Source organism: Falco naumanni, chromosome 8, assembly GCF_017639655.2.
Source record: "Falco naumanni isolate bFalNau1 chromosome 8, bFalNau1.pat, whole genome shotgun sequence".
NCBI classification, from domain to species: Eukaryota; Metazoa; Chordata; class Aves; order Falconiformes; family Falconidae; genus Falco; species Falco naumanni.
Genome location: NC_054061.1, coordinates 947,396 through 963,217, shown reverse-complemented (window position 1 = coordinate 963,217; position 15,822 = coordinate 947,396). Strand labels below are relative to the sequence as shown.

The 15,822-nt window shown below is 46.2% G+C and overlaps 1 protein-coding gene across 18 annotated transcripts in view; it reads left to right on the top strand.

Moving 5' to 3' along the window:
* PRELID2 (PRELI domain containing 2) overlaps positions 1-15,822 on the top strand; it is a 79,443-nt gene that overhangs the window by 16,851 nt on the left and 46,770 nt on the right. For 2 of the 18 annotated variants that reach the window (XM_040602909.1, XM_040602907.1), the window contains 2 exons: positions 5,287-5,352; positions 5,808-7,177. The exons of 12 other annotated variants lie outside the window; for them this stretch is intronic. In XM_040602909.1, the coding sequence (XP_040458843.1) occupies positions 5,287-5,331 (45 nt within the window). In that variant the 3' untranslated portion in view covers positions 5,332-5,352; positions 5,808-7,177. Of the gene's footprint in view, positions 1-1,687; positions 1,779-5,286; positions 5,354-5,807; positions 7,178-15,822 lie in introns of those variants that run through there. 4 more of the 18 variants (XR_005829230.1, XM_040602908.1, XM_040602906.1 and 1 more) reach the window with 4 other exon arrangements.

Sequence of the window (15,822 nt, the reverse complement as noted above, 5' to 3'; positions counted from 1 at the left end):
TTAAAACATGGCGTATATGACTGTATCAGTTTCTGTAATTCATTCTTATTCCTGATTTCCCCCAGGCACTGGAACAGTTCTTCTTCCTAATGCCTCATTGTACCAGCTAATACTGTAGTAATAATTTGCCGTTCTATAGCACCTTTATACTGAAATAGTCAAAAGTAGTCAACATGAATTTGTATCATGTCACACATTTTTCTCCAGTAATGTCAGGGTTTTTTTTTTTGGCAGCTTGATGTATTTACAATAGCCACAGTCAATCTCCCTGTAGCAGTTCTGTATACTTCAATAGTTCTGTCTTTCAGTAAGAATTATGGAAGAGGATAAAAGCTATCCAGCAGAGCATCCCAAGGGAGGTGGTGTTCAAAGGCTTTTCATTTCGGGGAGTCATGTCATATTGATAAACTAGGTTTAAGAGCCATGTCTCCTGAAGCATTCGTTCATTGGGAAATGAAGTTTTGTGGAATTCTTGTTCTCTGCGAGTTTATACTTTGAAGAGATTTGGGGGTTCAGGTTGTGCTGTGCAGACTGTTTAAAATTTACATCTGCTGAAAAGGGAGCAAGAAGGAGAAGGAAGGAACATTTCACTAAACTTTTCTAATGAGAAACTGAGAGGGGTTTTGCCTTTTTTCTTTTTGTTTTGGTTTTTTTTTGTTTCTTTCTTTCTTTCTTTTCCCCTCCCTCCAGTTTATATCTTGTTTCAGGTGAATGAAAGCATGTGTATGTGCCTGAAAACATGGCCATGGCATTTTCATGGCTGCGCTCATGAATCTTACGTACTGCAAGACTATAATGAATTTAGATTTACCATTATTTATCATTTTTTAGTTATCTAATTGAAAAATTTTGTTTTTCACATGAACTTAGATGTCCACGGTTCAGATCATACCTTATGCCATTCTTTAATTATTCACAGGGACCAAGAGGTTAATACTCTTGAAGGTGGGGTTTTTGGTTTTGGGGCTTTTTTGGTTTTGTTTTGTTTTGTTTTGAAGTGGCCTTAGCAGTGTCCTGCCTTTTCTTGCACTGAAGTCAGTGGGAGCCTGGGCAGCACCCCACCCGCAGTCCCTCGGGACTGTCTCCTCTCTGCCAGCCTAGGGGCTGACAGTCCCCACCTCTCATTTGTGCTTGAAAACCTGATTTTGGAACCTGTGTCCCAAGAGCTGTAGGTAGAAATATATTTGATTATTCTTGATAACTGTAAGATACTTTTGTTGAGGCTTTGAAAGAAAAAACCCAGAAATCGTGAGCTATGCTAATGTAAGCAGTGACTGTGAGCAATGGGACACATCTTGCTGGCTTGTGGCAGCGTGGAGCGAGCGGGTAGAGCAGACTAGCTCGCAGTATCTCTACAGTGCTGCATTAGAAAGCCTTTAGCAATTTTGGCTGTGTCTGCAGAACTGTGACAAAGAAAAATACAAGCGCACCAGATCTGGTATAAATGTGTGGTCTTGCCTGGTTTTTCCCCCCACCTCCAAAACATCTGTCTCCCTAAGGCAGAAGCTGTATCTAGGCATCTCATTTCTTCTAAGCTCTTAGACAGGGTTCCTTTGGTGGCTTGGCCATAAGAGTAGTTCTGAGGCACATTATACCCAAATGTAATAAATGGCAATACAAAGACAATATTTAAAGTTTTAAAATGTATATATTGCATGTATGACAATGCTTGATAAATGCTGTCTAGGCTTCCATTTACTACTTCCAGTACCTGATCTCCATCATTCCTAACGGCCTGACCAAAAAGGCTCTGCACCTGGTATAATTGGTTGGAATAGGTAAGGATGTTACTTTCAAAGCCAAACCATGATTCCTGCTTTATCTCCTCTATCCTGACAGCAGTGCACTCCTCCATCCATCTGTTTGGACAGGCTCAGATGAGATAAGGGAGTAAGGAATCAGTGGGAGGCAGCAACGTGAGGAGGCAGAGGAAATGGAGTAGGGGATGAGCTACATGAAGAGCAGGAGGAAATACTGAATGGATATTAAAATCTGTTTGACAACAATAATGCTCATGTATTCACGCAGTCAATATTAAGTATCTTTATTTTGTAGAAAGGGAGGGAAAGTTACTATTCATGGATACCAAAGGCACTTCTCTTTTGAATCATTATTTTTGTAACTGAGATATGAGCCTATTCTGTGGGTAGGGTTTTTTTTAATGCCTAGCAGAACGACAGTGACATTTTATGGCTCCTCATACTTGTCATGTTTCCCTTACTTTATTCCAACTCTGAACAAAAATGTAGGAGAGAAAATCTTTCTGCCCTGCTTTTGTTTGTATAGAAGTTGTAGTGCATTTGAGTGAAAAAATTACAGCATTTATGGTTATTTTTTTTCTTACCTGTTCAGAAAAGGTATTAATGCATGATGTGCACTCACATTATTGCCAATAAAACTCTGCTCCTGAATAATTCAGAAGTCTGAGCAGATATGCTGGTAAATGCCAGCTACCAGCGCAGCCTGTGCTGGGTCTGATGGTGAGAGCCTGGCTTCCTTCAGAGAGGTGAAACGATGCTCCCTTGTCTGCAAGAAGTTTCCAGCCCAGGGGGTAGTGGTAGCCCCTGAAGTCAGCCTTTGTGTGTTTGAGTTTTTAAAATTTGTTTAAAGAGTGGCCTAATTAGTTTGTACCTGTCTAAGTTACAATGATCTCTGGCAGTGTGAAGCAGTACAGATGACGAAGTTATGAGTGATTTTAAGGCCACACAATAAAGGAGCGTTTGTAGCGGGAAACTTTTGTTATGTTGGTAGGTGTTTTACTGTTGCCTCTTAAATGTTGCAACATTTCTGTCATTTTCACATGTTGGTTTCTTATTTTTTTGCTTAACTTGAATATATAAGGAGATGGAAGTTAAAAGCCATGATGTAGTGTTTGTTAAATGGTGGCACTGAGCTCAAATAACAAATATTTAACTGAAAAATGTTTTGTCGTGGTAAGAAAAAGATTGAAAGGTCTTAGGTGCTCTTTTCAGAGACAGCATAAAATCTTCTGCTAGTCTGTTAAAATGCTACCCCGCTTTTGTGCTGGCAACAGAAATGGGGTGTGCACTGCAATAGGCATTGCCTTCATCACATTCAAACAGGCCATTTATCTTTTTCCTGTACATCACTTAACCTCTTCTTTAAAACTTACAGTGTTTGGTAAAGCTGTGGAGTTGCTACAGATGTGATATGTTCTGACTGTCCCTGTCAGCTGGCAGTCCAGTCTGGCTCCTGGCAGCTACTCCAGATGCAAATGTAGGCTGCTCAACAAGTCTGTAGTGCTGGAAAGTCCTTAGACTGCCATTTCTCATTTCCCTCATTGCCCTGTCACCCCACTGCTGGGTCGGTGTGGTTTCCACGTACTGGCTGTGGGGACAAAGTGGCACTTGCTGGAGGAGTTGCCCATAGCTGTTGCTGGACTGGGATCTGCTGGGCTCCCGCCCCTTCGAGTGCCTTGGGGTATTGCACTGATAAGGGCTGTATGTAGACACTTTACGGCAGGAGAGCTCTTACACTAGCAGAGCACTTCCACCTCTGAAAATAAAACTATTCTGTGTCTTGTCCATCAGAGAAGCTTTTAAGCTGCAGCTGTAGAGGTGCAGAGTGCAGTGAGTAGGCAATGTTTGTTCTGCATTTCAAGTGCATCATTGCACTCTAAGCAGTGTAAATTTAGCTCCTTTAAGCTTGATCTCCTGGGGCTGAGACTTAAGTGTTTGAACTTTAGTTGAAAGGAATATATTGATTAGGCTTTGATTTAGTTGTTCCTAGCTGAAAAGATACTGGGTAATGACTTGTGCCTGCCCTTTCATATTTTATTCATTTAATCGAGTCCCCTCTCAGTCCCCTTTTCTTCCTCAACACCATATTGCCTAAAAGTCTGCAGCGCTATGAAGAGAAATAAAAGAAAAAGCAGTTGTCACACTGTGAACATAATTGATTCAATAAGTAACATTTTTAAATTCCCTAGGCAAACCTCCGAGTCTTCACTTACGGCGATTAGTGCTTCGTTCTGTAAACAGTGGCATGTCCAATTTAGGCTGATAGACTAAGGTAGCCAGCTTATTGCCTTCTACAAAGAATAGGCATGGAAGATGAACCGTTTTTTATAGGTATAAAATACCTCGTCCATTTTGGTTTTGTAGAGATGTGAAGAGAAATTCTCTTGACCTATTTGTTAACGTTGCCTTTTTTTACCTCCTCTCACAGTGACTCAAACAGAGAAATCCTTTTTCTTTTATCTTGACAAACAGAGAGCCTACTAGGGTAAACCTTAGCCCCACACAGGTTATAGCTAAGCTCAGAGCTTGCTTCAGTCCACATGATCTCACCAAACATTAGAGGCAGGGTTGGCAAATCACTACAGTTTCAGTACACAGACAGAGCCAAAAAGTGGGCGAGGGGGGGATGTTGTGCATTTTCTTACCTAGAGTGAGTGAGTGGGTTTTGCTTTTTGCCGAATAGGAAGCTGCTTCTCTCTCACTTTGTACTGAACCTTGAACCTAAATTAATTGCAGAATAGTAAAGCATCTGGCTGCGGAGCAGGCTGTAGCCCTGACGTGGGAAAAGCACTCGGTTGAAAGCTTCCCCCCAGTTTTTGGATGGCTGCCCTGCTGTAGGTAGTTCCGTGGTTTGCACCCATGCAGCCGTTGCTGGTTGGTGAGCACCCAGGTTGCAGGCTGGTGAGCTGCTTGTCTGCAGCAAACCCCCTGCCAAACAAACCCCCTAGATTCAACCTGCATTTTGCTTTGATTAATAGTTCATTGTTTAGAAGTTCCTCCTTCCTTCATAGATCAGTCCTGGAGAAAGAAGTATTCACCTTCTTGGTCCTCTGATGGCATTTTTTACTTCATTCCAACATGAATTCCTTCATTATAGAAATAATCATGGGGCTTTTATGGGGCACTTTCATACTCACGTTCCCAATTGCTTGCATGCAAAGAACATGAGTGATGGTATTTCCATTTTAAAGAGGGATATACCAAGGTGCAGGGATGAGTAGTGGCTTGGTGCAAGCGAAGCAGTGACAGAACTGGAATGAAATGTGTGACCTGATCAAGTGCAGTCTTGGCCTGGAAGAGCTTGCAAGCTGCTAAGGGTCCTTGGTCCTTTCTAGGTTCCCCTGAGCAGCCTCTGCTGTAATGTTCCTTGTGCTTCCCAGGCAGAGGGGAGAACCGCACTGAGTTTGTGCAGGACCATAATACGCAATTTCTTTTAAGGCTTAATGGTATGTTGTGGGATGCCCTTTCTAATGTATGAAATACTTAAGTTGTGTGCAAAACTGGCATTTTTTTGCTTTTTTTCCAGGGTATTAAAATAATGGAGACACTTCTTCAGGAGCAGTGTAGGTGATCGTGCTCTTAGTGAGCAGCTGTAAGTGCAACATGCATCTACAGATTGTAAAAATTGTTGAGAGTTTGTGATACCTATTGCACATTGTGCTCCTTGTAGTTCTACAAATAAATGTGGGGGTTTTGTCCATTATAAATAGCATGCAATTTTTGAGGAATTTTTGAGAAAAGTAATGATCTACTGCAGCATTAGATTCAATACTACTCCAGAGTTACTGAATAGTATGTTGATGAAAATTACTTACGCGTCCTGTACTTCATCCTCTGGTCTTTGTTAATTTACCATGAGTGTAATAGCCTTAGTAAAATAAGATGTTGGTTCTATCTAAGAATCTTTACTGAAAAGTAGTATCTTCAGGGGTTATCTGTGGAGAGAAGAATTGGTCGACTCTTGAATTAGCGTTAGAACAAGAGGAAATGACTATTGATTACCTCCTAATAAATTTCTTCTAAAAGCTATTTTCTCTGCTTTTGCAGGAGAAAATGTATTTGCATAGAGTTTCCTCGGAACCACATATCTTCATTGCCATGGGAATTCCAGGTCCATTGCCTGAACTTTACTGGTACCATTTTTATTGAGGAAAGAGCGTTTAATATACACAGCTGGAAGAAAAGACCACCACAGACTGCAAATGTTTTACAAAAGATTAAGGAATCGTACTGCTTAAGGGAACATTGATAATGAAAGTCATGGAGGATCAACTGCAAGCTAGGAAACAGCATCTTCCTGTGAATCGGTGCTATAGTCTCTAGAGACTGAGACTTTGGTAAGGGAACATAGAGCAACAAAACAAAAATAGCCCTTGTTGCTCTGAAGACACCCTTGCCTAGTCAACCAGTTGCTTTGTGCCTTATCAAGGGAGGCGCAAGCACACCTTTATTTCACAGCTTAATTCCTTCTACAGAAATGAAGCTGAGTGGTAGCAGCCGAGTAGGGTTACTGTTCCCCGCTTGAGTCACGCATTACTTCAGTTCTGATGGCAGTGTTGGAAGTATTTGGTTATTATACTCCTGCCAGCATGATTATTTTCTGCTGTAAAGATATGCCTTAATACAAGTTTTGCATATATTTGAATTCTTGCTAAAAGTATTTCTCTCGTATTGCTTCTGAGTAGAAGAAGAAGAAACCTGGAGGTGAATTGATCAAGCGCAAAAGATCTTGACAAAGAGCATCTCTCATACGCTTCTCTTCCTTCTGTTACACACACCGCATCAGGATGGTTTTATTTTAAACTTTTCATTTAAAATTCAGATAAGCACAACCTGTCTTTGATCCCCTTTACTGTGTTAGGGTAATACCACACTTTACAAATAGCCCCATGAAAGCCTGCATGTGTTCTTTGTGAAGATTTAAACCAGGTATTTGATTGCCCTAAGGGAAAACAATGGGCTCTGCATTTTTCAGGGTGGGTTGTGCTTTATTTCCTGAAACGTCACGTAAACTCTCAGTGGACTCTTCCTCATACTATGCCTAAGTGCTGTGGTCCTGCTTATTTCTATATTTATTGGTCTCAGCCATCCTACTCTGAAGCTAAACAAGCATACTGCTGAACAGCCCAGCCACAGCCTGTGGCCACCGCCGGCTCTCCAGCAGTGAAATCCACGAACCTTTGCTTCCGTGGGTGGTGCTACAGGTTTATGCTGTGGGAGATGCTGGCCCATACTTTGTGGTGGAAGAGCCGCAACACAGTCCTTAGGAAATGACTGTATTCCATACTGGCACGGTGGAACAAAATACTTCATCTTATTTTGGTTGTTAAACGATTCTTGCAAATTTGGACTCTGAATACTGAACAGTAAATATTTATGAAATGTAATGGCCAAGACTAAATATATTCATTAGCATATTTATTTTTATTGAGTTGCTACTTTGTGTGCCTGAGGAAATAATCAAATTTCTTCTGTTTGAGCTGCTGTGTACAATTTTAGGACTAGCATTTTTCTTCTCGCATCAGTCTGGATTCTGGAATTAGGACAGAGGAAGCATTTGCCTCCTCCCCCACCCCCAAAGCAGAAGTAGTTTGTGAATAATGGAAGTCAAATACAATCCAGTCTCTTCTTTGAAGCCTGTGTTGCCCATCTGCTGGGTGCCAGAAAGAGAAGGGTTGAGGCTTCTTCTGGGAAGCGGGGTGCTCTTTGTGAGGCCAGGGCACATGGTCAGGGTTCTGGGATTGTACTATAAAGTATGAAAAGTGAGCAAATGAGGGGAGAAGTTAGGGAAGGCTCCATTGTAACTTCTGGGATCAGTTGACGGGCTGAACCCGTATTCTTCCCCGTAGGGACGCCTGCTGGTTTAGAACTTTATTCTGTGGCGAACTCATGCTAGCTGTTACTAGGTGTGTTATTTTAAGCTTGCTTTGCAGTCAGTGTGTTATCACCAGCAATCTTCAAACCTTAGTCTGTCACAAACTTGCATTTTGTATAACAAAAATCTTCAGCTGAAGTTCATTTTGTATAAATCTCCAGAGATTTGAGTAGTTATTGTAAGGGATGTGACTCAGTGACGCTGTCAGCGGGGGTCCCTGAATGGCTTAGCAGAATCACCCTCCAATACGGGGGGCTGTCGGAGTGCAGGGAGTGGGTGGGCTGGTTGGGCACAAGGTTCTCGTCTGTCTTGGGAAACTGACAGGCTGATGGAATATGAAGGGTTCCAGGAAACCCCTGTCCTTAACATGAGTGAAAAACTGACTGTCTCTGCTCGTCCCCAGGACCCAGGTCTGCCCTGGCCCGCTGGAGAACAGCCCCAGGGCCGGGGAGCCGTCCCGCTCTGGCTGCAAACCAGCAGCCACCTGCAGCTTTTGCTTTGAGGGTCTTCCAGTGCTGTGTCCCATGTTGGAGCTTAAGTCACTGGCTGATCAAAGGTGTCCCCGTGCTCCCTGCCGCAGCGGCACATGAGCAGCTTGAATTTGCCTGCAAGTCTCTGCTGGAGGGCTGCTCTGTTCTCGGGAATGAGCTCTCCCATGTTCAAAGCTGCCTCTTGATCCTGTGCTGCATTTTCTGTCAGCTGCCTGCTTCCCTGCTCCAGCGGCTGACAAGTCCTTGTTTCTCTTTAAATACGCGTGGTTGTTTCGAACGTTCCTGGCTGGGGTTGGGTCAGCACAAATGCGGAGAGAAGCCCGTGAGCTTCTGAACCCTTCCCTGCCGTGACATAGGCACAGCTCTGCTCCCCCGGAACCATGGCACACGTCTGATGAGCAGGGGATGAAACATTTGGCTCCATGAAAAATAACTGTGCTAGGAGCAGAATTCTGCTGTAAATACCTACCTACAATCAACCCAGTGTCAGGATTTAATGGGTGGCTTTGGTTGTTTTTAAATCTGAAACCCGGGCACCTTGGGGGGAGCAGGGTGGTAGGGAGGGAGGGCTGGGTGCAGCCCTGGAACTGGCAGCTCCCTGGGGAGGGGCAGAATGGGACGACAGAGGGTCCGAGGGGGAGCGCTGGGAATCTGGAGCCGAGAGGAACCGAAGGTCTGGAGGCAAAAGCTTTACACAAAATCACTCTATAAGAAATGAGGCTGGATCATGCATCGGGCTGAGTAGCAGAGGAGCAGGGAGTAAAGCCGGAGCAGGAGGGAGGAATGTGCGTGGGGGCTGGGGGTCCGTGTGGCCGCAGCATCTGACGCGGTGATGGCAGGACGTGCTGTGCGCGGGTCGGGCACTGCTGCCACTGCCAGGGCCCAGCCGCGCTGGCGCTGCAGGAGTGTTGCTGCCCGAAGTCAGGCACATCTGGAAAGTTTGCCTTCCCCAGGCCTGGTGTTTGTTTCCATGCTGATGAGCTGACAGCTCTGAGGACACAAATTCAATGCATGATAGTTTTCCCATGATCTAAACCCATCGTTTTCAACTCTATTTCCAGCTTTCAAGTCTGTGGGGTTTTTTTTGCTGTATTCTGTTTCACGTCTGTCTCACTAATAGGACAAACATTTCAGTAAAAGTGGCAAGATTTAGAGCACTTAATTTGCTTTAATATTAATCCATTGCCTTATTTGGAGGGATAACAGGGCCTTGGGGAAAACTCCATTTCTAGTTACCTTTGCAGCTGGAAATAATGATGCTCATGCCGGGCATGGCCACTGGTCTGCGGCTCGAGGGATGTTTTCCTGGGTGAACTCTTGGTTCCAGCTGAAGAGCCCACCCTCCCCTGCTCTGCAGCCGAACAACACTCTGAACCACAGAGGGATGTGAAAGGTGACAGGTCATTAAAGCTTTTCTAGGGAATCCTGCTTAGCAGAGGCAAAACTTGAGAAAAGCAAAGGATTTGGTAAGGGGAGCATGGGGTGGGGGGGAGTGCAGCAGCAGCGTCACCCGAGAGTGGGGCGGGCAGGAAGGGCAGCGGGAGGGGTGCGATGCGGTGCGGCGCTGCGGTCCATGGTCTGTACAAGCAGCACACGCACGGGAGGGCAGCAGGATGCCCAGGTGCCCGGGCTGTCACAGTGCACCCAAGAGCTGGGGGTCAGACCCTCCTGTGCCCCCGAGCTCGGGACCGCGCCCGGTGCATCTCCTCCTTGGTCCAGGACACTGCACGGGCAGGCAGTCACCTGCCTTCATGCTCCTACTTTTTTTTAAAAAGCACCTTTTATGCTCATTTCCTGTTTCTTAGTATCTTGCCTCATGGTTGTTTATGCAGTCGAAAACTTTGTGCTGAATCTGACTGAAGCTTTGTTTTGTTTTGTTTTGTTTTTGGTTAGGTTTTTTTGTTTGGTTGTTTTTTTTTGTTTTTTTTTTCTCCAGTGAATAAACAGCTCGCCTTAGCTACTGGCTGGAAACCTGGTTTGGCTGAGAGCCTAAACCAGCCGACACTGGCAGGCAAGAGCCAGGTGCAGACAAGAGGCCAATTAAACGCAGAACAGTAAATCCATCTGATGCCATTATGCTTTAGTTTGCATTAGCTGAAGAAACAAAGCGCCCAGATAAACGGGCTTGGCAGAATGGCACTGATCTTTTGTACTCTTTAGAAATCAAGTTTTTAAAGTGCTGAATACTTGGTGGATAGTATTTGCCTTTTGAAAAAAAAAGTTACATTCTATTTTCAAAGGAATTAAAGAATACCCATGATTGGATCCTTTCAAAGAGAAAATAATTTAATTTGCTCCCAAGATCAATTAGGAAAGGATTGTGAAAAGGGACATTGCTGTCAGGAGGCAGGATGCAGTTCAGAGCAAAGCATTGAAAAAAATTGCCACATTTGGTGTTGCCTTGTAAACAGAAAGTGTTGTAAATGTTCCTGTCATTTGAAGTGACACTGCTGTAATCTTAGGTCACTAACACCGCCTTTGGGGGAAGAGACGGTACATTTCCACTGGGTTTTTTTTGTTGGTTTTTTTTAACTGCCAGGCACTCATCATGTGTTCCAAATGTCAGGAGCCAGCTCTGCTTTGCGCAGGAATCACATTTTGTTCTTCGTAGGCATGTTTGCAGGCACAGAGCTGCTGCCTGCCACCAAGGGTCAGCCCCGTGGGCGCACTGCCCCCAGCCCGGGCGCTCCAAGTGCCTGCACGGGGACAGGGAATCGCCCTCCTCGCCTGGTGCCCCTGCCCGCTGCGCAGACGGGGTTGGCGGGGTGTGCGTGCCCGAAGGCTGCAGCTGGGTTTCTGGCAGCACGGGCTGGTTTTCAGTATGGGAGGGCGGCGTGTGGGAACGGACTGGGGGCTGTGGTGGTGCTGGCTCTCAGGAGCCAGGCTCTGCGGAGCATCCTCATCTCCTCGCTGGGATGGCAGTTCCTTGGCTGGGAAGCAGGTACTTGAAAGCATCGATAAAGCTGCAGAGATTTAGTTGTGGGGTTCTGTTTCCAACCAAGCCCCAGAGACCGGGGGGCTCAGCAATGCTCCCCCTGTGCCCTGGCAGGCAAACGGCCAATGCTGGCCTGTGCCCTGGCAGCCCCTTGCCACCTGCTCGGCACAGCAAAGGTGCCCTCGTGCTTTCAGGCTCCCATCCCCACAAGAGCTGCCGCAGCTCCTCTGTCAGCCCCTGTTTGGTTTCTGCCCCGGTGCCCCTTGCTCAGGCCGGGGCGGGCAGCTGCCCTCCCGCCTGCCAGCAGAGGTGTGCCGGCGATGCACGGGCTCGGGCTCTGGGCACAAACTTTCTATTTTGGTGGCAGTTTCTCCATTTTGTCTGCAGAATTCCCTCACGCCTATTTTTCTCTTATTTCTGCTTCGATTCTCATTTGTTTTAGACATCAGCAAGTCTCAAGCCAGAGGAGCAGACTGGACTCCCTTTGGCAGTCTTGGTCTCTTGCAAACGATGCAGAGAGACCATTAAAGTGCCAGAGTTCTATATGTTTTTCCCATTGATACCGCTCGGAAAGACCTTGCAATCCAATTGCTCTGTCTTGATTGATTTGTTCTCATTATCAGCCCTGAATTATTTGCAGATGTAAATGACAAGGCTCTATTTTCTCATAGTGCTTTATCTTTTCACAAAATGCATCCAACGAAGTTGCTAATGGAAAAGCTTTTAACCTGCCGAGGCGGAGGGTGATCCTTGTCTCTTTGGGTGAGCGTGTGACACGTGGAGCTGACTAACGCTGCAGGCTGCAGAAAACCCTGCTGCCGCCTTTGCAGTCCTCCCTCAAGTTACTGGGAGATTTAATAGACACCCCAAGGTGACTGGCACAGCAGCGGGGATGAATTGTTTGCTTCGAAAATTGAAGAGAACAGAAAGGACAAATCTATTTCCTTGCTTCGGAGGCAGGGATGCTTAACCAGCGCATCTTGGCTTCACTGCTGGGAGCCTGGACAGCTGGAAGGATGGTGCTGGTTGTGCTCCATGACAGGATAATAAACAGATTCCCAGGGATGCAGGAGTGAATATTGCTGCAGGGCACGAGCAGAGTGAATTGGTCTGGGCTGGTACCCCCAGCGCAGTGTCACACTGTCCATCTGTCCGCCTCGGGCAGCTCTGCACCATGTGGGTGCAGTGTTACTGCTGGCAGAGGCTCAGGAGGGACCTGGGGATCCAGGGAGCATTGGCTTTGGTAGCAGGAGAAAAAGCAAACTGGTGTATTTGGAGGTAGAATAGCCAGAGCAGTGTAAATGCAAAGAAGTGAGGCTTGCCAGGCCCATGACATATATTAAAAACCAAAAGCAATCAAACAAGCAAAAAAAGCCAAAGATCTCATTTTCCAAGTCCTGAAAAAAGCATTTCACTTGTCCCCAGGTCTGGGTGTTGCAGCGGCCACAACCAAGGGAGCAGAGCATGTGGGAGCATCAGGTCAGACCCGCTGGGTACCATGGGCTGAGCATCTCCCTGGGTGAGTTCCTGCTGCATGGTCAGGCTGGGCTGGAGAATATATTTTAGAGAAAAGTATGTGATATAAAGCATCTGGTGATGAGGAAAGCACCCCACTCACCCTGGTGCTCCAGTCCCCTTGCTGCTGGGAGCACTTCACCTTCCCTTTCAGATCCCTGCTCCTGTCAGACCTTTGCACGTAGCCTGGAGGGCTCGTCCTCACCAGATGCCGTCTGGTGGTACTCAGAAGTCATGGCCAAGGCATGTTTTTAGCCTTAGATATTAAACAGATCGATGGCCTGGAGTAGAGGCATTCTTTTTGAACTCTTTGCAAACCCTGCTGGCCTGTCCCTGGTCTGCAGCCCTCCCCAGTGTGCTGACACCAGCCAGCCTGGGGACACATTCCCGCAGGGGCTGCGGCTGCCCCACTCATGTCTCCCCTCGCACTGACCCAGCAAGTCAGCAGTGCAGCAGCACTTCACCTCCCAGCTGCAAAAATGTCTCTGGAGCAATCCTGCTGCCTGGTTCTCTGGGGACAGAACTGAACAGGAGCGGCTGTGGTGGAGGTGGGTCCCACCACAGGACCCCCACGCTGGGGGCTGTTGAGCTCCCTGGGCATCCCCTGCCCTGGGCTGCCCTGGGGGTTCCTCACCCTGGATTTGAAACACAGGGCATCAGTGGTTCCAGGGCTGCTGCCGCCTCCAACCTGAGCTCAGCCATCGCACAACTGCGTCCTTCTTCTGACGATTTCATCCCATTGCTGGCTCCTGCATTTAAATAACAAGATGAACTTTCATTTTATATTACAATAATCTGTACCTATTGCACTTCTTTCTGTCCTTCATTCTCAGGGTGGGAATTTGTCCTGCAGGGATGGAACAGATCGGGGGGAATATTAGGAAAACCAGATCAAATGATGGTATAATGGCGTGAGATGACTCAGTTCTATTGTGGCGTCATCTTACAAAAACAGGGCATCGAACAAAACGTACTTGTATAGAAAAGTTTTTTTCATGTTTTTTCCTTTTAAAAGCTGAAGAAAAAAAAAGTTGAAGAAAAAAGAAAAAAACACTCCTCCTGGTTTATATCTTTATGTAACTTTGGTTTTTTTTCTATTTGGGCTCCTTATGCTCTCTGTGATGCCTGTGAGCAGCGGGATGCCCGCAGGTACCGGTGTGCCAGAGCATGGGTCTCTGGCAGTGCAGTTGGGGTCCCACCCCGGGGCAGTTTCAGCTGGCGCCAGGAGCATCCCTTGAGGACACGTGTCATTAAGCTCTTTCATGGTTAAAAGCAGCGTTATCCTTACATTGCTCTATACGAGGCTATCAGCTCCCTGCTACCCTTGTGCATCACAGGGGGCAAAAGGCCAATTTTGATCATCTGACCCAATGCTAACTCTTCTTTTCTTGCTGTTGGCCAACAGAAAAGGGCTTTGAGGTGGGGGATGGGCAGGCAGGAGCTCGGCACGGCACCCTGCTCCATCCTGAGACACCCCCAGCACCCGTGGTGTGCGTGGGGCCGCACCACCAGCCCCACTGCCTCCGTCGGCAAGCAGAGCACCGGACAAGCCGGGGTAGGTCTACATGTTCCCCAGGTTTTGCCCTCAAAAATGGCACTTTTCCAGAATTCCTGCCTATTCCCAACATAATTCCCAGCAACATGGCTGCATGTTGCAGCTTTGAAGCCTCATGTTTGCTGGGAGCCCTGGAACAAACGAACGGTTTAATGACCTGACTGCTTATTTCTTTGGGCCAAATGGAGCTGTAACAGGGGGTCTCATGTGAAACCTGTCCTTCCGAGCTGGGCAGAGCGCAGGGTGCCCGTAACGAGGCATTGCCACGTGTGTGTGCAGTGCTAATAACGCTTCTCATGTTGTTACACTTTGTTGGTTTTTGTAGTTTTTTAGGCCTACACCATTTTCTTCATGGTTAACATGAAAAAAAAGCAGGCTGGCTGAGCATCTGGGGAGAAAGATGCTCTGTGGAAGAAGATAAAGAGCTTCTGCAAATATTTATGCACAGAAAACTGATCAAATGTTAACGAATCTCATTTACACAAGAATTGTATGTATTTGTGTGGTTGTAGCTCCTGCAGCTGGTTCAACAAGGCGCAGCTGTTTGTCACAGATAGTTTAGGGGTTACCCACTGACATGCTTGTCCGGGGGGAGGATTTGGTGCTGTTGCCCCCAGTACACAGCCCTCAGGCTCCCAGGGAAGCAGGTCATGCTGGGCAGGTGTGTAGGCTTCAGGTGATGCTGATGGCTGTGATAGAGGCACCTGGGAGTATCACCCTGCGCCTGCCCACCAGCTGTATTTAATCCTCTAAATTAGCAGGTGGGCTGCTGGCTAGTGGGTGCTCTGTGCCTCTCTGGGGTCTGGTCCTGCAAGAACTCTCTGTGCTGGGAGTTAGTTGGGCTCAAGCTTTTAATGCCCTGTGTTGGGGGAGGGGGACAGCCTAGAGCTGCTGCATGTCATGTCATGACTGATTTCAGCAAAAACATGCGTGCCCCCATCACATGCTTGCTAATACATATTATAAAGGAAGGTGTTACTTTGGAGATAAGAGAAAACCTAAATAGCCTAATTCCTATTTAAAGTAAAGTTGACTTAAAGTAACTTTCTGTGCAAGGTTTATAAGCAAACTTTACTTTCCTTCCCCCTGTTTAGTTTTTGCTACCTTAATGCTTTTGAAAAGAGTTTTAAGATATTTAAAACTGGTCAGATAAAAACGTGTGTAAAGGCTACCCTAGCTCTGAGTCAGTGCATTATAAATAAAATACTAGAATAAATCTTGTTAACAAGTAAACATAATATATTTTAATCTAAAAGCCCCATAAATTCCCCTCTACCTGTCAAGAGTGATGCTGCTTTTCTCTGCAGGCAGTGCAGAGACCCACAAGTCACCCTTCACTGGGAGGAAATGTGAAGTAAAGCAGAGCCGTAATTAATAATAACCCATCACGACTGAAACTCTTCTACCAGGCAGAAAAGTGTGTTTAAAAAAGGGGTAAGTTCCTTCTACTACATCTGCTGACTTTGGATCACTGGGAGAGTGTACCGCGACTGTATTCAAAAGCACAGCAGTAAATTACTAACAATTGCTATTTAAAAGAAAAAAAAAAGGGGGTTTTTTTCTTTAATTTTGTAGCATTTTTGCCTTTGTTACATTACAGAAAAACCCTACCAGCAGCTTCCCTTTGTAAAATAAGGGAAGCAGGGTCATAAATACAGGTGTTAGGAGCTGTCCCTGAGAAGAGGTCTGGG